We start from the raw sequence: 23,175 nt of genomic DNA, 5'->3' as shown, positions 1-23,175 counted from the left end.
GTGATGTCTTGCCAGCTCCTGTGGTCATTAACAAAACAGCCCAAACAGATCTGGGACCAGGCTATGGAAAGCCTGCTGACCTGCGTGCGTGTCTGTCCGAGGGGCTCTCTGTGCTGGAGTGGAGACGGGGGAAGAGGCCTGAACGACGCTTCACTGGACTCTTCAGGGGAGACTTGGCTGACAGCATTGGTGGCTAAAGAGAGAGAGAAACAGCATTAACAAGCAGGCAATATACAGCTTTAAGAGGCTGATAGAGCTCAATTAAGGCAGATTTGGGCTACATTGTGATGGACCACTACCCTTCACATACAAAACAGTTGAAACTACACCAGCACACCGATTATATGATTATGTTACATGGGTGGGACTGTTTGCAAAAGTACATGTTGATATCATAAGACTAATTGGAGCAAATGTTTGCAAAACGTGCAATTTACCACGATTATGTGTATGTCCAGTTTAATTTGTGTGTAAATATGACTTTATGACCTCAAGCACTCCTCCCCCTCCACCCTCTCCCCCCTGCTCACCGAGAAGGTACTCTTTGTGCACTCGGTGCTCTGCGGCAGCCCCCCTCCACTCAAGCTGGCCGGGACCCCCCCTCCCACCCCTGGACTCCGGTGACGGTGGGACCCCACCATGGTCTCCATGGAGTGACTCCGGACGCGCATGGCACGCTAGGGGACAGGGACAGAGATGGGGACAGAGACGGGGACAGAGGAGGGGACAGAGACGGGGACAGAGACGGGGACAGAGACAGGGACAGAGGAGAGGACAGAGATGGGGACAGAGATGGGGACAGAGACGGGGACAGAGACAGGGACAGAGACAGAGGAGGGGACAGAGGAGGGGACAGAGACGGGGACAGAGGAGGGGACAGAGACGGGAACAGAGACGGGGACAGAGGAAGGGACAGAGACCAGGACAGAGGAGGGGACAGAGGAGGGGACAGAGACGGGGACAGAGACGGGGACAGAGGAGGGAGCGGAGACGGAGTGAGAGAGTAAAGAGGACAGAGGAAGAGAAGGGAAATGAATACAGTCATTATCTCAGCACACAGTTGAGACAAGCGCAGTACCCCTGGATAGAGAACATGTTCTGAGGTAAAGGAGCCTTGCTTAAGGGCCCAACCCAAGGGGGAACATCTTTAGGATGTAAACCCAGCAGCCCTCCAGTTTCCAGATCAATTCACCCCATTTTTTTCCCAGCGCCTGGCCCGGGATTCGAACTGGTCCAACTACCTACTGCATCCTGCAACTAAACCCAACCTGTGTACTCGTCAATTTCCAAAGCTCTTTGACTGTGGTGTGTATTAAACTCTCATGGACAGACTTCGTAAACATCGAGCATATGGCCAAATTACGCAAGATTAGGTGAGTATTATAGAATATTCTTTATGTATTCTATTGATAATGTGGTTGGGTAAAATGAATGTATCTGATATTGATCAAATCAGATTTATGTTCATGGGAAAGGTCGAACCTGCTATTACAGTGTACTGTCAGCAGAGAGTGCACTTCTCCTACACAGAGGAATAAGGAGAGCAATGCAATGCATGGACAGTGAGAGATATGACTGTAATGTTAACAGTGCTGGGGAGTAGCGAACTACATGTAATTCAACTAGTAATTTAACTACATTTAGCAGCAGCTTGATGGTAGTTGAATGAAATTATAATCTAGGTAGTGTTTCAGTAGTGTTTTACTAGTGGAACTATGCACTACTTTTTAAAATCTAAAATAACATAAAATATGGATAAACAAGAATTTCCTTTCTTTTTTGGCATCATACCTGCCTAATTCTCACGTGAAACGTGTTCAACAGGCTAAATTACACATTGTGTTAGCATCTGACTCCAGAATGATCCGTTTTTTGGGGGGTTGCAATTTGTAGTCTACGACATTTCAGATTTAGCTATGATAATGCAGTGAACTACTTTTTCAAAGTAGCTTTCGTTAAGCAAACTATATTGGTCTTAAAGGTAGCTTTAGTGTCCCTTAACCTCTTCCAGTGTGAAGTAATTGGTAGCTCCGTAAACAATATTTTCAAAGTAGCTTCCCTAACACTGAATATGACTGATAATGATGTCCTGTGTACTAGGCTACTATCTGAGGTCACTGAAATCGTGAAGGAAATCATCACAAGCCTCATTATAACGTGTCATCACTAGGAGGTCAGACTGAGGGAAATAGGGGGCGCTGGGTTTCAATGTTAGTCGCCAGGGCATAAAACACAACAAACAAAAACACCGGAACAGTCTTTATTGAGTGTTTCAATGTTTGGAGATGATTTCAAGACGTGGTATGCTTTGTTCTGATTCTCAATCAGTATGATACAGTATCTGCGATGACAGGTAATAGACAATGACTGCTGTTGTAGAGATGAGCACAGCATCCCCAGTGGTTGAATGAGTGGCATGCAACACACACCTCCACACTGCCTGTGAACACAGCGAGACACCATATGGTCAGACAGGGGGGATGGGGGAGGGAGGAAGGGAGAGAGACGGGTAAGGTGGTACGATGATTAACATCCCGTAATCTCAACCAACAGCAGCGTGGCGGGAGACAGAGAGAGAGAGAGAGAGAGAGAGAGGGAGAGAAATAGAGAGGGTCTGTGTGTCTGCGTGTGAGTGAGAGAGAGAGAGAGACAGAGAGAGAGCGCTAGACAGAGAGAAAGGGAGACAGAGAGAGAGAGAGAGAGAGGGAGAGAAATAGAGAGGGGGTCTGTGTGTCTGCGTGTGAGTGAGAGAGAGACAGAGAGAGAGCGCTAGACAGAGAGAAAGGGAGAGAGAGACAGAGAGAGAGAGAGGGAGAGAATATGAGAGGGTCTGTGTGTCTGCGTGTGAGTGAGAGAGAGAGAAAGACAGAGGAGAGAGAGAGCGCTTGACAGAGAGAAAGGGAGAGAGAGACAGCGAGAGAGAGAGCGCATGACAGAGAGAAAGGGAGAGAGAGAGAGAGAGAGAGAGGTAGACAGAGAGAGAGCGAGAAAGAGAAAGAGAGGGCGAGAGAGACAACATCAGTAGACAACTAGATAGGTGAAAGAGAGGGTACGGGACAGGTTCAGACAGGTTCACACAGGTTCAGACATGGAGTCAGATGACGAGGTAAAGAACTGTGTTAAAGAGTCACCTTGAAGGACTCCAGCAGTCCCCCATGGCCCCCGTTCTCCAGCTTGTCCTCCTCCCCAGCGTGGCCGAGCCCCAGAGTAGCCTGGGTCTGTCTGTGGAGCTCATCGTGAAGGTTATCCAGCAAGGCAGCTCGCGTCCGCCCCTGGAACACACACACACACACCCACAGACACATATGCACACATATGCATAGAGACACACAGACACACACAGACGCACAGATGCAAGCAAACACACACACGAAACAACACCACCACGTATCATTTAAGAAGCAGGGTTGGTAGAGGTGACTGAGATAGATGAAAGAGATTGAACAACACATCCAGGGTGTCTTGAGTCATCTGCCCCTCTCACCTCTAGCTTGGCAAACTTGTCAGACTTGTAGCAGGCGTTCTCTGCATTGATCAGCTTTGTCAGCAGGAAGTCGCGGAACTCGGGACCCTGTGGAGAGTGGAGAAGGGGAGGGTGGAGGTGGATGGAGGGGGAGAGGTGACTTTCATCAGCACCATACTCATCATCATTTGGTCGTCTGGAGTCGACGGGACGAAAAGGACTGATACAGCGCCTTCAGAATGTATTCACAAAATGTTCCACATTTTGTTGTGTTACAGTCTGAATTTAAAATGGATTCAATTGAGATTTTGTATCACTGGTCTATACACAAAATACCCCCTAATGTCAAAGTGGAATTATGTTTTTAGATTTTTTTAAATTCTAAATGAAAAGCTCAAATGTTTTGAGTCGATAAATATTCATAGTCTTTGTTATGGCAAGCCTAAATAAGTTCAGGAGTAAAAATGTGCTTAACAAGTCACATCATAAGTTCCATGGACTCACTCTGTGTACAATAATAGTGTTAAACATGATTGTTGAATGACTACCTCATCTCCGTACCCCACACATACAATTATCTGTAAGGTCCCTCAGTCGAGCAGTGAATGTGAAACACAGATTCAACCACAAAGACCAGGGAGGTTTTCCAATTCCTGGCAAAGAAGGGCACCTATTGATAGATGGGTATAAATATTTTTTCTAAAACGTGCATCCTATATGCAACAAGGCACTAAAGTAATACTGCAAAAAATGAGGAAAAGCAATTCACTTTTCGTCCTCAATACAAACTTTTATGTTTGGGACGTATCCAACACATCACTGAGTACCACTCTTCATATTTTCAAGCATGGTGGTGGCTGCATCATGTTATGGGAATGCTTTTTTAGGATAAAAAATTAATGGAATAGAGCGAAGCACAGACAAAATCCTAGAGGGAAAACCTGGTTCAGTCTGCTTTTCCAACATACACTGGGAAACAAATTCACCTTTCAGCAGGACAATAACCTAAAACACAAGGTCAAATCTACACTGGAGTTGCTTACCAAGACGACATTGAATGTTCCTGAGTGGCCTAGTTACAGTTTTGACTTAAATCGGCATGAAAATGTATGGCAAGACTTGAAATCTGGCAATGATCAACAACCAACTTAACAGAGTTTGAAGAAGAAGAATGTGCAAATATTGTAAAATCCAGATGTGCAAAGCTCTTAGAGACTTACCCAGAAAGACTCACAGCTGTAATCGCTGCCAAATGTGATTATAACATGTATTGACTTGCAGGTGTGAATGTTTATGTAAATGACATATTTCTGTATTTAATTTTTTATAAATTTGCAAAAATGTCTAAAAACATGTTTTCACTTTGTAATGGGGTATTGTGTGTAGACAGATGGTTGTGAATTTAAAAATATATATATATTTTGAATTCAGGCTGTTACACAACATTATGTGGAATAAGTGAAGGAGTATGAATACTTTCTGAATAAACTGTATATGCTGGCAGGTTTCTCATCAAACTTTCACTGTAAATAACAATGGGAAACTTTAACTCCATCTCTCTCTCTCTGTATCTCTCTCTCTCTCTCTCTCTCTCTCTCTCTCTCTCTCTCTCTCTCTCTCTCTCTCTCTCTCTCTCTCTCTCTCTCTCTCTCTCTCTCTCTCTCTCTCTCTCTCTCTCTCTCTCTCTCTCTCTCTCTCTCTCTCTCTCTATCCCTCTCCTTCAATCTCTCTCTCTCTCTCTCTGTATCCCTCTCTCTCTCTCTCTCTGTATCTGTATCCCTCTCCTTCAATCTCTCTCTCTCTCTCTCTGTATCTGTATCCCTCTCCTTCAATCTCTCTCTCTCTCTGTATCTGTATCTGTATCTGTATCTCTCTCTCTCTGTATCCCTCTCCTTCAATCTCTCTCTCTCTCTCTCTCTCTCTGTATCTGTATCCCTCTCCTTCAATCTCTCTCTGTATCTCTCTCTCTCTCTCTCTCTCTCTCTATCTCTCTCTCTCTCTCTCTGTATCCCTCTCTCTCTCTCTCTCTCTGTATCTGTATCCCTCTCCTTCAATCTCTCTCTCTCTCTCTCTCTCTCTCTGTATCCCTCTCCTTCAATCTCTCTCTCTCTCTCTGTATCTGTCTCTCTCTCTCTCTCTCTCTCTCTCTCTCTCTCTCTCTCTCTCTCTCTCTCTCTCTCTCTCTCTCTCTCTCTCTCTCTCTCTCTCTCTCTCTCTCTCTCTCTCTCTCTCTCTCTCTCTCTCTCTCTCTCTCTCTCTCTCTCTTTATCCCTCTCCTTCAATCTCACTCTCTCTCTCTATCTTTTTCTGTAATTCGCTCTCTTGCTTACCTTCTTGAAGACCGCTGGATTGGGGAGAGGTGGGCCAAACGGAGGTACATCTTCCCTCGCTGTAACAGACACCTGCAGACACAAAGCAATTCATGTCACACATCTACTGTATAGAGAGTCTGGCTTAGGTAACTGCAACAGTGTAGCTTCCGTCCCTCTCCCTGTCCCAACCTGGGCTTGAACCAGAGACCCTCTGAACACATCGACAAGAGTCACCCTCGACGCATCGTCACCTATCGTCACACAAAAGCCGCGGCCCTTGCAGAGCAAGGCGAACAACTACTTCGAGGTCTTAGCGCGAGTGACATCACCGATTGAAATGCCACTAGCTCGCACCGCTAACTAGCTAGCCATTTCACACCGGTTACATAATATCCATGCCTTAAAGGTCCACTCCGTAATACATTTTTAAAAACAATTTAGCAAATATCACATAGTGAGCCTGTAAGGTTCATAGTAGGATATAGTACTGACCTTGTATGTAGTGTGTTCAGTACCAGGGTTCTCCACCTGCACCAGCACATACGCATGGAGGAAGTTGGAGGCAATCATGTCAGGTACAAAGGGGGTGGCGTTTTCCTGGAAGACCGCCGCCACGATGTCATTTCCTATGTGCCTCTTCCTCTGGAGCTGAGGGACAAGAGCATAGTGTTCTGTAAACAACTTAGGACTGTTTGACTGTATGTTCTACAGTATAATTAGTCACAAGTATTAGAGAAAGGTGTGAGGTGAGAGGAAAGAAGAAACAGAGGGTGTTTATGAGTGACACACACGCACACACAAAACACCTACTGTAACCACTGTTATTATGCTGTGTGTGGTGCAGCATCGTCAGTACCTGTTGTACGTCTCCCTCGGTGAAGGGTAGTTTAGTGGAGACGTGGAACATCATCTCTCTCTGTCTGAAGACGGTGTAGACGGACTCAGAGCCTGTCTGACCGTGGGATACGTCCAGACCACCACGGAACCTAGGACCACAGTGACAACACTATATGATTAGCATTACCATGACGTTCAATTGTTGGGTAGGGCCAGGAGCATTTCCTGATCATGTGACAGGGAAAACTCCTGGCCCTACTCATGAGGAATGGTAGCAGGGTAGCAGTAGTATATATCATTCCCTCCCTCCATTCTCCCTATCTCTCTGCATGAACTCTCTCTCTCTCAGTGGTACCTACATGACTTAGAAAAATAAAGGTTAAATAAAAATTAAAATAAAACTCTCTCTGTCCCTTTCAGTATTGGAGTAGTAGTAGAGTTGTCTCTGTGTGTCTCTCTCTCTTTCCCTCTCTCTGCATCTCTCTCTCTCCCCCTCCCTCTCAGAAGTAGAGCAGAAATAGTAGAGTTGTATCTACAGACCCAGTTAAAAGTTTGGACACCTACTCATTCATTGGTTTTTCTTTATTTTTACTATTTTCTATGTTGTAGAATGATAGTGAAGACATCAAAACTATGAAATAACACATATAGAATCATGTAGTAACCAAAAAAGTATGAAACAAATCAAATTATATTTTATATTTGAGATTCTTCAAAGTATAATCCTTTGCCTTGATGACAGCTTTGCACACGCTTGGCATTTTCTCAACCACCTTCACCTGGAATGCTTTTCCAATAGTCTTGAAGGAGTTCCCACATAATGCTGAGCACTTGTTTGCTGCTTTTCCTTCACTCTGCGGTCCAACTCATCCCAAACAATCTTATTTGGGGTGAGGTCGGGTGATTGTGGAGGCCAGGTCATCTGATGCAGCACTCCGTCACTCTCCTTCTAGGTCAACTATGTAAGTGTAAGGACACAGCCTGGAGGTGTGTTGGGTCATTGTCCTGTTGAAAAACGCCATCCCAAACCAGATGGGATGGCGTATCGCTGCAGAATGCTGTGGTAGCCATGCTGGTTAAGTGTGCCTTGAATTCTAAATAAATCACTGACAGATTCACCAGTAAAGCACTCCCCACACCATCACACCTCCTCCTCCATGCTTCACGGTGGGATCCAGACATTCGGAGATCATCCGATCACCTACTCTGCGTCTCACAAAGACACGGCGGTTGAAACCAAAAATCTCACATTTGGACTCGTCAAACCAAAGGACAGTTTTCCACCGGTCTAATGTCCATTGCTTGTGTTTCTTGGCCCAAGCAAGTCTCTTCTTATCATTAGTGTCCTTTAGTAGTGGTTTGTTTGCAGCAATTCGACCATGAAGGCCTAATTCACTCAGTCTCATCTGAACATTGATGTTGAGATGTGTCTGTTACTTGAACTCTGTGAAGCATTTATTTGGGCTGCAATCTGAGGTGCAGTTAACTCTAATGGGAAAGTCAATAGTCAATTGTACAGCTGAATGCCTTCAATTGAAATGTGTCTTCCGCATTTAACACAACCCTTCTGAATGAGAGAGGTGCGGGGGGCTGCCATAATCAACATCCACGTCTTTGGCGCCCGGGGAACAGTGGGTTAATTGCCATGCTCAAGGGCGGAACGACAGATTAGTACCTTGTCAGTTCGGGGATTCGATCCAGCAACCTTTCGGTAACTGGCCCAACGGTCTAACCACTAGGCTTACTGCCGTCCCGTAATGAACTTATCCTCTGCAGCAGAGGGAACTCTGGGTCTTCCTTTCCTATGGTGCTCCTCACGAGAGCCAGTTTCATCATAACGGTTGATGGTTTTTGCGACTGCACTTGAAGAAACTTTTCCAGATTTACTGACCTTCATGTCTTAAAATAATGATGGACTGTTGTTTCTCCTGGCTTATTTGAGCTGTTCTTGCCATAATATGCACTTAGTCCAAATAGGGCTATCTTCTGTATACCACCCCTACCATGTCACAACACAACTGATTGGTTCAAACACATTAAGAAGGAAAGAATTTCCACAAATGTACTTTTAACAAGGCACACCTGTTAATTGAAATGCATTCCTGGGGACTATCTTATGAAGATGGTTGAGAGAATGCAAAGCTGTCAAGGCAAAGGGTGGCTACTTTGAAGAATCTCAAATATAAAATATATTTGGATTAGTTTAACACTTGGTTGGTTACGACGTGATTTCACATGTGTTATTTCATAGTTTTGATGTCTTCACTTTTATTCCACAATGCAGAAAATAGTCAAAAGAAAAACCCTGGAAATGAGTAGGCGGGTCCACACTTTTCACTGACACTGTATGTCTCTCACCCCTTGAAGTCATTCAGCTCTATGTTGTCTCCCAGAACACCGAGGAACTCTCGGAAGGCTGGCGTCTCCTCGTTGTTCCCAAACAACTCCTCCTCTGACGTCTAGGGTGGAGCGATGAGAGGAGAGAGCGATGAGGGGAGAAGATTAAATGGGAGAGGGCAAAAATAAGTAGCATGGGATTGATAAGGAATAAACTGAAACACCATTTGGCAATACAAACCTGCACTTCACACTCACCTGACCAAACTTCTGGTAGATGACACCAAACTTAAAGGTATTGTTCACTTCATGTTCGTCATAACCTACTATCAGCTGAGAGCCCTGAAACCAAAAACATCTAAATTTATAAGGATGTGCATGTACATATAATTCCCAGTTATGTGATAAAGTCCCTCCATGACTCGGGCAGACATTTACACTATATATACAAAAGTATGTGGACACCCCTTCAAATTAGTTGACTTGGCTATTTCAGCCACACCCATTGCTGACAGGTGTATAAAATTGAGCACACAGACATGCAATCTCCACTGACAAACATTGGCAGTAGAATGGCCTTACTGAAGAGCTCAGTGACTTTCACCATCGTAGGACCCCACCTTTCCAACAAGTCAGTCCGTCAAATTTCTTCCCTGCTAGAGCTGTTATTGTGAAGTGGAAAAGTCTGGGAGCAACAACGGCTCATCCGCAAAGTGGTAGGCCACACAAGCTCACAGAATGGGACTGCTGAGTGCTGAAGCTGTAGTGCATGAAAATCATCGGTCCTCGGTTGCAACACTCACTACTGACTTCCAAAGTGCCTCTGGAAGCCACCTCAGCAAAATAACTGTTTGACAGGGAGCTTCATGAAATGAGTTTCCATGGCTGAACAGCCACACACAAGCCTAAGATCACCATGAGCAAAGCCAAGCGTCAGCTGGCGTGGTGTAAAGCTCGACACCCTTGGACTCTGGAGCAGTGGAAACATGTTCTCTTGAGTGATAAATCACACTTCACCATCTGGCAGTCCGATGGACAACTCTGAGTTTTGCCGGATGCCAGATGAAAGCTACCTGCCTAGTGCATAGTGCCAACTGTAAAGTTTGGTGGAGGAGGAATAATGGTCTGGGGCAAGTTTTTTATGGTTCAGGCTCCTCAAGGTTACAGCATACAATGACATTCTAGATGATTCTGTGCTTCCAACTTTAGCAACAGTTTGGCGAAGGCCCTTTCCTGTTCAGCATGAAAATGCCCGCATGCACAAAGCGAAGTCCGTACAAATTTTTTTTTATTTTTTTTTATTTTTACCCCTTTTTCTCCCCAATTTCGTGGTATCCAATTGTTGTAGTAGCTACTATCTTGTCTCATCGCTACAACTCCCGTACGGGCTCGGGAGAGACGAAGGTTGAAGTCATGCGTCCTCCGATACACAACCCAACCAAGCCGCACTGCTTCTTAACACAGCACGCATCCAACCCGGAAGCCAGCCGCACCAATGCGCCGGAGGAAACACCGTGCACCTGGCCACCTTGGCTAGCGCACACTGCGCCCAGCCTGCCACAGGAGTCGCTGGTGCGCGATGAGACAAGGACACCCCTACCGACCAAGCCCTCCCTAACCCGGGCGACGCTAGGCCAATTGTGCGTCGCCCCACGGACCTCCCGGTCGCGGCCGGTTACGACAGAGCCTGGGCGCGAACCCAGGAACTCTGATGGCACAGCTGGCGCTGCAGTACAGCGCCCTTAACCACTGCGCCACCCGGGAGGCCTCGTACAAAAATTATTTGTCGAGATCGGTGTGGAAGAACTTGACTGGCCTGCACATAGTCCTGACCTCAACCCCATTGAACACCTTTGGAATTAATTGGAATGCTCACTGCGAGCCAGGCATAATCGCCAAACAACAGTCCCCGACCTCACTAATTCTCTTGAGGCTGAGTCCTCGCAAAAATGTTCCAACATCAAGTGGAAAGCCTTGTTAGAAGAGTGAAGGTTGTTATAGCAGCAGAAGGGGGACCAACTCAATATTAATGCCCATGATTTTGGAATGAGATGTTCGATGAGCAGGTGTCCACATACTTTTATTGTATGACAATCACATCTGGGGAGGTCAGGGTTGTATTCAATCGGCACCAAACGGAAATAAACCGACTAAAACAGGGCGGGACTACTTGGACTTGTCCAATAAGAAATGCTAATTTCCATTTTACAGCTGTAAAAATGTTCCGTTTAATGCTCTAATGATCATGACCACTGTGGGTTGATTGTGGCCATTTTGAAAGGCAGCCAGCTGAGACTAGTAAGGGATGGGAGTGGAGGAGAGGGGGAGCAGTCTGAGCAGACTGTCATAGTAACAGATGAGTTCTACAGGACCCGGAGCAGAGGCACAACAAGCAGCTCCATCATCCAAATGACCTCTGAAGTGATGAACAGCTCCTGGAACAGATCTGTCTTTAGCACTGCCTACACCACATCAGTAAGAGAGAACAGAGGGGTCAGGCTGTATAGTGGACCAGGTGGAAGTTGGATTATGTTCATTAGGCAGCAAATGGAAGAAAAGGGACTGAAAAAGGGAGAGACTACCTGGACTCGTCCAATAAGAAGCATTCTTTTGAAAACGCTGCATGCCCCAAAGAAATAGAACTGCTAGGAAATGATTTCTATTTCCATGACATGACCTAATGGAAGCGCCTGGCTGAAAGGAAACTGTGGAGCAGACTCACTCTGGGGTAGAGGACTGGGTTGAACTTCAGGCCAGTCACATCGTCGCAGAGAAGCTGAAACACAGACAAACAGATAGATACAGATTCATTTGAAACCACAGTGACGGAAACAAATGGATTTTAGGTTAAAGGGGCAATCGGGGATTGGTACATGCCTTTTTGGCATGTACCAACTGTCTTAACGCAACTGTCTTAATGCATCAGAACCCAAAAGCTTGTTTAACTTCATTGTTTGGAAACAATGTAATTGTCAACAAACACTGCATAGTTTCAACACATGGTTGAAACTATAATTTTGATCTCATTACATTTCTTCAGACCCATCCCTCAGCTGTTCACCCACACTGTGGCGGGCTGGCCGTATTGTTGATGCTTGAAACCCAGATTGCCACTTTACATTGAGTGCATGTTGCATTGGTGGTGCTTAGGTCAGCACACCTTACCTTGGCTATCTGGGGTACACTGGGAAGCTGGTTGAGGCCTGCCAGAGAGATCCTGTCATGGTGTGTCTTTGTCCTCGACCTGGGTGATGATTGCACAAAACCAGTATAAATTACCGCATCTTAAAGAAGGTAGGTTATGTGCACATTGCAAATACATAATTCCTATTTCTACAGTGAAAGTTCTGGCTAGTGTAAAATAACTTATATTTGGAAATAAATGTTCACAAGGTACTGTAGGGTTAGTGTGACTATAACTATGGGGCCAGACCACGGCCCTACTGTATGTTATTGTATGACTGAAGCTATCTGAACATGATGGAGGAACCCCTGGCCCTACTGTAGTTACCTGAACATGATGGATGAACTCCTGGCCCTACTGTAGTTATCTGAACATGATGGATGAACTCCTGGCCCTGCTGTAGTTACCTGAACATGATAGAGGAACTCCTGGCCCTGCTGTAGTTACCTGAACATGATGGATGAACTCCTGGCCCTAGTGTAGTTATCTGAACATGATGGAGGAACTCCTGGCCCTACTGTAGTTACCTGAACATGATGGATGAACTCCTGGCCCTACTGTAGTTACCTGAACATGATGGAGGAACTCCTGGCCCTACTGTAGTTACCTGAACATGATGGATGAACTCCTGGCCCTGCTGTAGTTACCTGAACATGATGGATGAACTCCTGGCCCTACTGTAGTTACCTGAACATGATGGATGAACTCCTGGCCCTGCTGTAGTTACCTGAACATGATGGATGAACTCCTGGCCCTACTGTAGTTACCTGAACATGATGGATGAACTCCTGGCCCTACTGTAGTTACCTGAACATGATGGAGGAACTCCTGGCCCTACTGTAGTTACCTGAACATGATGGATGAACTCCTGGCCCTGCTGTAGTTACCTGAACATGATGGATGAACTCCTGGCCCTACTGTAGTTACCTGAACATGATGGATGAACTCCTGGCCCTGCTGTAGTTACCTGAACATGATGGAGGAACTCCTGGCCCTACTGTAGTTACCTGAACATGATGGATGAACTCCTGGCCCTGCTGTAGTTACCTGAACATGATGGAGGAACTCCTGGCCCTGCTGTAGTTACCTGAACATGATGGATGAACTCCTGGCCCTACTGTAGTTACCTGAACATGATGGATGAACTCCTGGCCCTACTGTAGTTACCTGAACATGATGGATGAACTCCTGGCCCTACTGTAGTTACCTGAACATGATGGATGAACTCCTGGCCCTACTGTAGTTACCTGAACATGATGGAGGAACTCCTGGCCCTACTGTAGTTACCTGAACATGATGGATGAACTCCTGGCCCTACTGTAGTTACCTGAACATGATGGATGAACTCCTGGCCCTACTGTAGTTACCTGAACATGATGGATGAACTCCTGGCCCTACTGTAGTTACCTGAACATGATGGATGAACTCCTGGCCCTACTGTAGTTACCTGAACATGATGGATGAACTCCTGGCCCTGCTGTAGTTACCTGAACATGATGGAGGAACTCCTGGCCCTACTGTAGTTACCTGAACATGATGGAGGAACCCCTGGCCCTACTGTAGTTACCTGAACATGATGGATGAACTCCTGGCCCTACTGTAGTTACCTGAACATGATGGATGAACTCCTGGCCCTACTGTAGTTACCTGAACATGATGGATGAACTCCTGGCCCTACTGTAGTTACCTGAACATGATGGATGAACTCCTGGCCCTGCTGTAGTTACCTGAACATGATGGATGAACTCCTGGCCCTACTGTAGTTACCTGAACATGATGGATGAACTCCTGGCCCTACTGTAGTTACCTGAACATGATGGATGAACTCCTGGCCCTACTGTAGTTACCTGAACATGATGGATGAACTCCTGGCCCTACTGTAGTTACCTGAACATGATGGATGAACTCCTGGCCCTGCTGTAGTTACCTGAACATGATGGATGAACTCCTGGCCCTACTGTAGTTACCTGAACATGATGGAGGAACCCCTGGCCCTACTGTAGTTACCTGAACATGATGGATGAACTCCTGGCCCTACTGTAGTTACCTGAACATGATGGATGAACTCCTGGCCCTACTGTAGTTACCTGAACATGATGGATGAACTCCTGGCCCTACTGTAGTTACCTGAACATGATGGAGGAACCCCTGGCCCTACTGTAGTTACCTGAACATGATGGATGAACTCCTGGCCCTACTGTAGTTACCTGAACATGATGGATGAACTCCTGGCCCTGCTGTAGTTACCTGAACATGATGGAGGAACTCCTGGCCCTACTGTAGTTACCTGAACATGATGGATGAACTCCTGGCCCTGCTGTAGTTACCTGAACATGATGGAGGAACTCCTGGCCCTGCTGTAGTTACCTGAACATGATGGATGAACTCCTGGCCCTACTGTAGTTACCTGAACATGATGGATGAACTCCTGGCCCTACTGTAGTTACCTGAACATGATGGAGGAACCCCTGGCCCTACTGTAGTTACCTGAACATGATGGATGAACTCCTGGCCCTGCTGTAGTTACCTGAACATGATGGAGGAACTCCTGGCCCTGCTGTAGTTACCTGAACATGATGGATGAACTCCTGGCCCTGCTGTAGTTACCTGAACATGATGGATGAACTCCTGGCCCTGCTGTAGTTACCTGAACATGATGGAGGAACTCCTGGCCCTGCTGTAGTTACCTGAACATGATGGATGAACTCCTGGCCCTGCTGTAGTTACCTGAACATGATGGAGGAACTCCTGGCCCTACTGTAGTTACCTGAACATGATGGAGGAACTCCTGACCCTACTGTAGTTACCTGAGCATGATGCGGAGGAACTCCTGGCCCTCTGCCTCCTCGTGCTTCAGTGACATAATGAGGTTCCCCAGACTGCTGCCTGTGCAGTAGTAGTTCATATGCTCCTGAAGAAGAGAGAGAGAGAGGCAGAGTGAAAGAAAGATAGAGGGGGAGGGAGGGAGGGAGGGAGGGAGGGAGGGAGGGAGGGAAGAGCAGCGAATCACTACACAGTATGATGAGACAGTTTAAAGAAGTTACACACCTTCAAATAAGGTCTTACACTCAATATTTCACAGATCTCCGCATAATTTAAGTCAATTACACATTCCTTTTCCAAACGACTGATTCTTAATTTGTGTGAGTCCGGAACTATTGAACATGAATATAAATTTAAAACATGCTTAGTCATAATCCCAGAGCAGAATTATTCCTGAAATAGGAACAACACTGAATGGAGAACGACTTAAAGAGGGATACACACCCTTACAGAGAACACACACACACCCTTACAGAGAACACACACCCTTACAGAGAACACACACACACCAACATAAACACACACACACACACAACACACCCTTACAGAGAACACACACACACCAACATAAACACACACACACACACAACACACCCTTACAGAGAACACACACACACACACACACACACACACACACACACACACACACACACACACACAACACACCCTTACAGAGAACACACACACACACACACACCAACACAAACACACACACAACACACCCTTACAGAGAACACACACACACACCCTTACAGAGAACACACACACACACACACACGTACACACATCAACATAAACACACACACACACACACCCTTACAGAGAACACACACCCTTACAGAGAACACACACACACACCCTTACAGAGAACACACACACACCCTTACAGAGAACACATACACACCCTTACAGAGAACACACACACACACACACACATACACACATCAACATAAACACACACACACACACACACACCCTTACAGAGAACACACACACACATACACACATCAACATAAACACACACACACCCTTACAGAGAACACACACACACGTACACACATCAACATAAACACACACACACCCTTACAGAGAACACACACACACACGTACACACATCAACATAAACACACACACAGACACACAACACACCTTTACAGAGAACACACACACACGTACACACATCAACATAAACACACACACAGACACACAACACACCCTTACAGAGAACACACACACACGTACACACATCAACATAAACACACACACAGACACACAACACACACATGCAGGCGCAGACCCCCCTTCCTCCGCCACTCACACACCCACATTATTACTACAAGTCAAATAGGCCTTGACTTACCCTGCCCAGGAAGTGTTTGCGGTAGGCCCTCGCCGTGCTGTTACACTCCAGCCTGAAGCCGAACCCCCCCGCAGGGCTCATGCCCCCTCCGTCATCCTCCTCACAGAAGCTGCTCTCCGAAGAAGTGGGGGTGCCTGCAGGTGCCTCGGCATCCTCAATCCAGTAACCCCCAAACTGGGGCAGGATCACCTGCGGGTATGGGCTACCCTTCTCCAGAATCTAAGCCACACAGCCAAGGGGCAAGGGGTTTATGTACCAAAATATCCCCATCCACAAGAATAGGGTCATATAAATAAACATTTGTTATTTTACCCCCCTTTGTCTCCCCAATTTCGTCATATCCAATTACGGTCTCATCGCTGCATCTCCCCAAAGGGCTCGGGAGATGTGAAGGCCGGGTCATGCGTCCTCTGAAACATGACCCGCCAAACCACGTTCCTTAACACCTGTCCACTTATCCCAGTAGCCAGCTGCACCAATGTGTCGGAGGAAACACCGTTTAAGTGACGACTGAGGTCAGCTTGCAGGCACCCCCCCCCCCCCCCCCCCCCCCTTGGCCAAACCCTCCCCTACCCCGGATGACACTGGGCCAATTGTGCGCCGCCCTATGGGAATCCTGGTCACGGCTGGTTGTGACACAGCCTGGAATTGAACCCGGGTCTGTAGTGACGCCTCAATTACCACGATGCAGCACCTTAGAACACTGCCTAGAGCTTGGAACTTTAATCATAAATGTGCCTGTAAAAGTTCTTTGAGCCTTGTTTTACATTGACCAGCAGTATGTGCATAACTGTGTGTGTGTGTGTGTGTGTGTGTGTGTGTGTGTGTGTGTGTGTGTGTGTACACTGTATATGTGGGTTTGTGTTGTTCATGCTTGTTTGTGCATCGTGTTTTGATATGGTCGTATCAGAGCGCTGACTCACGTCCTCTATCCGCGGGTATGGGATGTAGTCATCCTGTCAGACAGAGAGAGGAGAGACACACACAGATCATTAACCTTACAGGCTGGAATAACTAGAGCCCTGTTGAAATACTTCAGAGAACGCCTATTTCCTTCCTCCCTTCCGTAAAGAAATCCCTGATCGGACAAAGCTGGGTAGGTGAATGCTATGAAATAGAACTATTGCTCACACCTATCAATTTGTGTAAGATCAGTGATTGCTTCAAGGAAGGGCGAAAGGCAGGTTGTGTTTTTAAAGAACTCAAACAGGGCCTTGAACTACATTACAATGAGGTCAACTGAGGCAGTCCGTCACTATAGCAAGCGTGAACACAGAAACTCAGGGTGAACGTATTCCACAGAAGCAACTGATGGTCCAATGAGTGATGCAACACAATGAAACAAATTAATCAAACAGACATACATTGATGGAGGAGTCTAAACCTTCCGACAATCTCAGGGATACGAGTCTCAGGATTGACTCTGTGAGCCCCTGGGTTCATCATTAAGTCACTGGGGCTGGTTAGCAGTCAGCTGGTGTATGACCTTTAAACCCGCTGTGATATGATGTTCACAGGGACGGACTGGAACTAGAAATAGGCCTGCGTATTTCTATCACACTGCCCCATTTTGTCCCTCGAGGCCCACCACGCCAGCCCATTTTTAAAAAAACTTGAGGCACCTATTATTATTATAATTTTGCACAAACATTTTTTTTTGACAGATGGACTAAAGATGGACCAGCCCATCTGGCATTTGCCAGAATTGCCCTACGGCCAGTCCATCCCTGGACGTTCACCATCGACTCCAATCGATCTCCATGTCTTTGTTTTTACACTGTATATAGTCCCAGGAGATTGAGGGGAATCGCATTCATTCATGCACAGCTCTTTGTTATTATATATTAGCCTACGTTTTGCCCTGGTTGAGGGAGATCTTAAGAGAGTGCTAAGTCATTCAGAGAGTGGTTAAACTACTCCAGTGGCTGACAGGGCTAGCACGGAGGATGACCACCATCGCAATCAAACAAAGAAGGGATGGGGGGAGACAAATAAAGGAATACATGAATAAAGGAATGGACAGAGGCGAGGTCAATGCATCACGACAGAGAAGCATGCCTAGCGGTGACCCTGACGTGTGTGTATGTGTGTTTCTCAGACCTTGCTTCTCTGCGAGTGGGGCTTCGTCTCCTCCGATTTAGGGACCTGGTTAGGGTCACGCATGTGGACGGAGGGTCACAAGGGTACAAAAAGATCATTCCTGGACTTACACTTAACTCCCAAATCAGTTACTGTACTTATATACTGGACTGTAGATTCTCTGGGTAAACATTGGATTGGTGGAACCCAGGGAAAATATTTGCTTGGTAATAAGAAGTGTTTGCGTAATATATGCAGAGCCAAGCCGACATGACTAGTTGAATTGTTGACATCCTGAATTGCACAATTACCAATCTACTGGAAAGACCTGTGGAGAAAGATTTCTGTGCATGTGGGAAGGCTCTGAAGCCCGAATCCTTACCACACACACAGATTCTCTCAAGTATTTTACCAGACTTCATCAGATCTCAATCATCCTTATCCCTACGTTTCATTATCGATTTCATTGGTAGACAAACACACTACTCTGTATATTGTACTCTGTTTGTGGGAAGGCCATTAATTAAGACCTACCACACACACAGAATCTCACAAGTCATTTACCAGACTTAAACCGTATCCTTTACCCCTACCTTCCATTATTGATTTCAGTGGTCAACGCACAAATTGGTCTGTCTATCTAAGCAGTTTTCAAATAAAAAAACTGGTCTGTCTATTTAAGCAGTGGTCAACGCAGAGACTGGTCTGTCTATCTAAGCAGTGGTCAACGCACAGACTGGTCTGTCTATCTATCTAAGCCAGGGCTGCCCAACACTCTTCCTGGAGATCTACTGTCCTGTAGGTTTTCAGTCCAACCCTAATTTAACATATCTGATTCATCTGGTTAAGGTCTTGTTGAGCAGCTAATAAGTAGAATCCGGTGTGTTAAATGAGGGTTGGACTGAAAAGCCACAGAGCAGTAGATCTCCGGGAAGAGGGTTGGGCACCCCTGATCCAAGCACTCTCTGCATGTGTTTGAATGGTCCTCGTCCTCCAGTGATGCTTGCCTCCGCCTGGTCCCAGATCTGTTTGTGCTGTATTGACAATGACCATAGGAGCTGGCAATACAGCAATAACAGATCTGGGACCAGGCTAGCTCAGAGAGACAGACAGTGGAGGGGATGGGGGAACAGCTACAGCTCAGTGGGGGACTAGTTGTCAACACCGCTGGGTTAGATCAAAGCTAGGGGTCTGTCTTAATACATCCATCTTCGATCCCACTGAGACGGGCTTTGTGATCAACCATTCCAGATAGAGGCCTTTCAACTGTTCGGCCATCGATTGCTCTAGTCTAGTTAGTAGTGCGGGTCGATGTGATGCTGTGGGGACAGCGAGGGGTCTGGTAAGGACTGGCTCAGAGGTGGCAGCGGGCCTGTGTGGCCTCTGTCCTCATTCCTCCTCGCCCACTTGTTATCATGCGCTATCGATCTCCTGTCCTCCTCTGCTCTCTCTCTCTTTCTTTCAAAAGCTCCCCCACTGTCCCCAAATTGGCGTGGCAGAGCTGCCACCACCACCCACCCTCTTCCTACCCCCATCCTGCCTAAAACCCCAATCCCACAGAAGATCCCAGAACCCCATAGACACAGTGTAGCAGAACAGGTCAGAGAAATCAATGTTTTTTTTTTAGAGGGAGCTCGTTAACTTAGTCTGGTTCGGCTCATTACTCAATCAGAACCAGAGATTGGACCCGTTGTTCTCGGCTCCTCAAATTAAGGGCGGCCCGCGTTCCCTCTCCAAACTCCCGTGGCTTAATAACGGACCCTTCTGCTCGTTACGGGAGGACCCTTGATTAAAATCTCCGAAAGTGATGAACGTGTCGTGCTTTCATCACCACGTCCATGCCAGCAGCAGTGGGAACTTAGAGAGAAGAGAAGGAAGGAGAGAAGGAAGAGAAAGAGGAAGGAGAAGGAGGAGTCTTACCTGCATCCTTTCCAGCATGTCAAAGAACTCAGCAGACTGAAACAAACAGAGAAACAGAGGTGATTATTTTACTACAATGCCATACAGGTAGAATGGATGCAGTTCTAGTGTATCAAATTGTCCTGGACCAATGTGATCACTAGAAGTGGAGTGCACTGTATTTCCTAAATAAGCACTACATTAATTCATGGCGGATATTTTCAATTAGGGTTTATTTGGTATAGGTTGAGGTATGGCATTGGGATGTCCACAAAGCATAACACCAGTGTGAGATGGTTTAAAAACCTCTACAGGATCGGTGGGTCTCCCGCGGGACGGTTAAGCTAACGTAGGCTTATGCGATTAGCATGAGGTTGTAAGAAGCAAGAACACTTTCCCGGACATAGACATATATGGTATTGGAAGAAAGCTTACATTCTTGTTAATCTAACTACACTGTCCAATTTACAGTAGCTATTACAGTGAAAGAATACCATGCTATTGTTTGAGGAGAGTGCACAGTTATGAACTTGAAAAGTGATTAATAAACCAATTAGGCACATTTGGGCAGTCTTGATACAAACTTTTGAACAGAAATACAATGGTTCATTGGATCAGTCTAAAACTTTGCACATACACTGCCATCTAGTGGCCAAAATCTAAATTGCGCCTAGATTCCCAAGTCATATATTGGCCTTTCTGTTGCATTTCAAAGATGGTACCAAAAAACAAAAACAAACGCATGTTTTTTTCTTTGCATTATCTTTTACCAGATCTAATGTGTTATATTCCCCTACATTAATTTAACATTTCCACAAACTTCAAAGTGTTTCCTTTCAAATGGTATCAAGAATATGCATATCCTTGCTTCAGGTCCTCAGCTACAGGAAGTTAGATTTCCATATGTCATTTTGGGCGAAAATTGGAAAAATAGGGTTTGAATATTTTTAAGTGTGAGCAAGGTTTTTGGGGGGTATTTCTATGGAAACGGAGAGAGGTCTGGTCACCGAGGCTACGTTCCAGGCTGTCTAAATTGAGATGTACACGAGCTAAACACGTCATGTGATATAGAAATCTGATGCCTGACTGGGCAGTCTGCAATGTAGCCTTGAACGTGACCTGAAACTTCTCAAACCCAGTAACTACAATTATCACACCATGATCATCTCCAATGAGCAGCATTTCCACCCTGGTTCCCAATAAGAGCTCATTGAGCCAAGACAGAGCACTCAAGGAAGGACAGTCCTACACCCTCTCACACCCATGTGTACAGTATATTATCCAAACACAGAAAACCAAGCCTACTCCACTTCCTCAAAACAGTCACTCCAGAAAAATAATGGGCTGTTGTTGTGCTCCTGGCCTTCTATGAAAGTATACTGAAGTTCTGGGTCAAAATCTTATTGACAGGATGATGGTAAAAATGTAAAGAATGAAAGTACAGGCAACTAAATATTGGTGATAAATGTTGTGCATTATCATTATTGTCATAATCATCAAACATTTCAAATGACTAATGTCAATATAGGGACCACTCCGAACTCTGTAACGGCTTTCTTGGGTGGAAGAAGGAGAGGACCAAAGCGCAGCGTGGTTAGTGTTCATCTTTTTAATGAACAACTGAACACTTAAAAAATACAAAACAAAGTGACAACTGAAACAGTTCTATCTGGCGACAAAGACTGAAAGACTGAAAATAACCACTCACAAAACACCAAGGAAAACAGGCTCCCTAAATATGGTTCTCAATCAGGGACAACGATAGACAGCTGCCTCTGATTGAGAACCATATCAGGCCAAACACAGAAATAGAAAATATAGAAAAACTAACATAGACTGCCCACACCAACTCACGCCCTGACCATACTAAATAAAGTCAATACAAAGGAATAAAGGTCAGAACGTGACAGAGCTCAATGAGAGTGGAGATCAGGAAGTAAAGTTGTAATTAACACATGATCCCATTATACTTAAAGTAGCTGTCTAAGATTTCTATGGAATATGACCTACTACTATGAAATAGATTTCCTTCCCAAAGATTATTATTAAGTAGGCCCTATGTTAATAAGCAGCTTTTCTGTGTGACCCTGCTTTCCAAATTCACAAACAACACAACGTTGTGGGCAAATACCAGCCATTATAAATATTATAAATAAGCAAAGGACGAGTCAAAAACATTTTTGGATAGAATATGAGATTTTAAAAAATTATTTAATAGGTGATGGAAAGAAAACAAAAAGGCCTTGACAGTTTTTAACCGGAAGAAGATCCATCTTGGATTAAAACGTTGTTTTATACAGTGTTGTCCTGGCCTTTTCGTGTCTTTATAACGGCTGACAGTCAATCAACAAACACGTCGCTCTCTATGTGACAGTCGAAAGTCATACTCAGGAAATATGCTAAAAGCACAACGGATGAGGAACACAACCAACTACATTGTTTGAATCACAGGTTTCAAGGTTGGCAGGTAGAGAATGCAGGCAAAGGCAGTCAAAACACTTCTTAGCAGAAATACACGAGGCACCAGTAAAATGCCCCTTTTCATACAGTGAGCCTAATAGCAGTTAAATGTACTTTTTATGTAATATTTTATGCAAACACTAATGACAAAGCTGAACACAAATGCTTTGAAAGGTGTGGGCTTAAATGGATCACTGAAATGACTGATTCCCTATCTACACAGGTACAGATAACTCCCGATCAACGCAGCCATTAAACCCAAGGCATTACAGCAACATGTTGTATCATAGTCGAACACCACCAGCAATACCACTAAAACCCACCAAGACCTGGAAAATCCATGTCTTACCTTGAGATATACAACCTAGTACTCTGTAAACCAGGAAAACCAGGGAAATTATCCATTTCCCAGCAGTAAAAA

The 23,175-nt window shown here is 45.5% G+C and overlaps 1 protein-coding gene across 7 annotated transcripts in view; it reads right to left on the bottom strand.

Moving 5' to 3' along the window:
- Positions 1-23,175, bottom strand: part of LOC139386334 (rap1 GTPase-activating protein 2-like) — a 64,631-nt gene that overhangs the window by 8,458 nt on the left and 32,998 nt on the right. For 3 of the 7 annotated variants that reach the window (XM_071131857.1, XM_071131860.1, XM_071131859.1), the window contains 15 exons: positions 20,316-20,351; positions 17,240-17,272; positions 16,317-16,535; positions 14,941-15,044; positions 12,115-12,193; positions 11,672-11,725; positions 9,208-9,291; positions 8,971-9,071; positions 6,632-6,761; positions 6,268-6,423; positions 5,794-5,865; positions 3,485-3,571; positions 3,132-3,272; positions 531-677; positions 81-193 (listed from right to left, as the gene is read on the bottom strand). In XM_071131857.1, coding sequence (XP_070987958.1) covers positions 81-193; positions 531-677; positions 3,132-3,272; positions 3,485-3,571; positions 5,794-5,865; positions 6,268-6,423; positions 6,632-6,761; positions 8,971-9,071; positions 9,208-9,291; positions 11,672-11,725; positions 12,115-12,193; positions 14,941-15,044; positions 16,317-16,535; positions 17,240-17,272; positions 20,316-20,351 — 1,556 coding nt within the window. Of the gene's footprint in view, positions 1-80; positions 194-530; positions 678-2,244; positions 2,441-3,131; positions 3,273-3,484; positions 3,572-5,793; positions 5,866-6,267; positions 6,424-6,631; positions 6,762-8,970; positions 9,072-9,207; positions 9,292-11,671; positions 11,726-12,114; positions 12,194-14,940; positions 15,045-16,316; positions 16,536-17,239; positions 17,273-18,416; positions 18,462-20,315; positions 20,352-23,175 lie in introns of those variants that run through there. The other 4 variants (XM_071131861.1, XM_071131862.1, XM_071131856.1 and 1 more) reach the window with 3 other exon arrangements.

The sequence above is a fragment of the Oncorhynchus clarkii genome, chromosome 27, assembly GCF_045791955.1.
Source record: "Oncorhynchus clarkii lewisi isolate Uvic-CL-2024 chromosome 27, UVic_Ocla_1.0, whole genome shotgun sequence".
NCBI lineage: Eukaryota > Metazoa > Chordata > Actinopteri > Salmoniformes > Salmonidae > Oncorhynchus > Oncorhynchus clarkii.
This window is presented reverse-complemented; position numbering and strand designations above follow the sequence as displayed.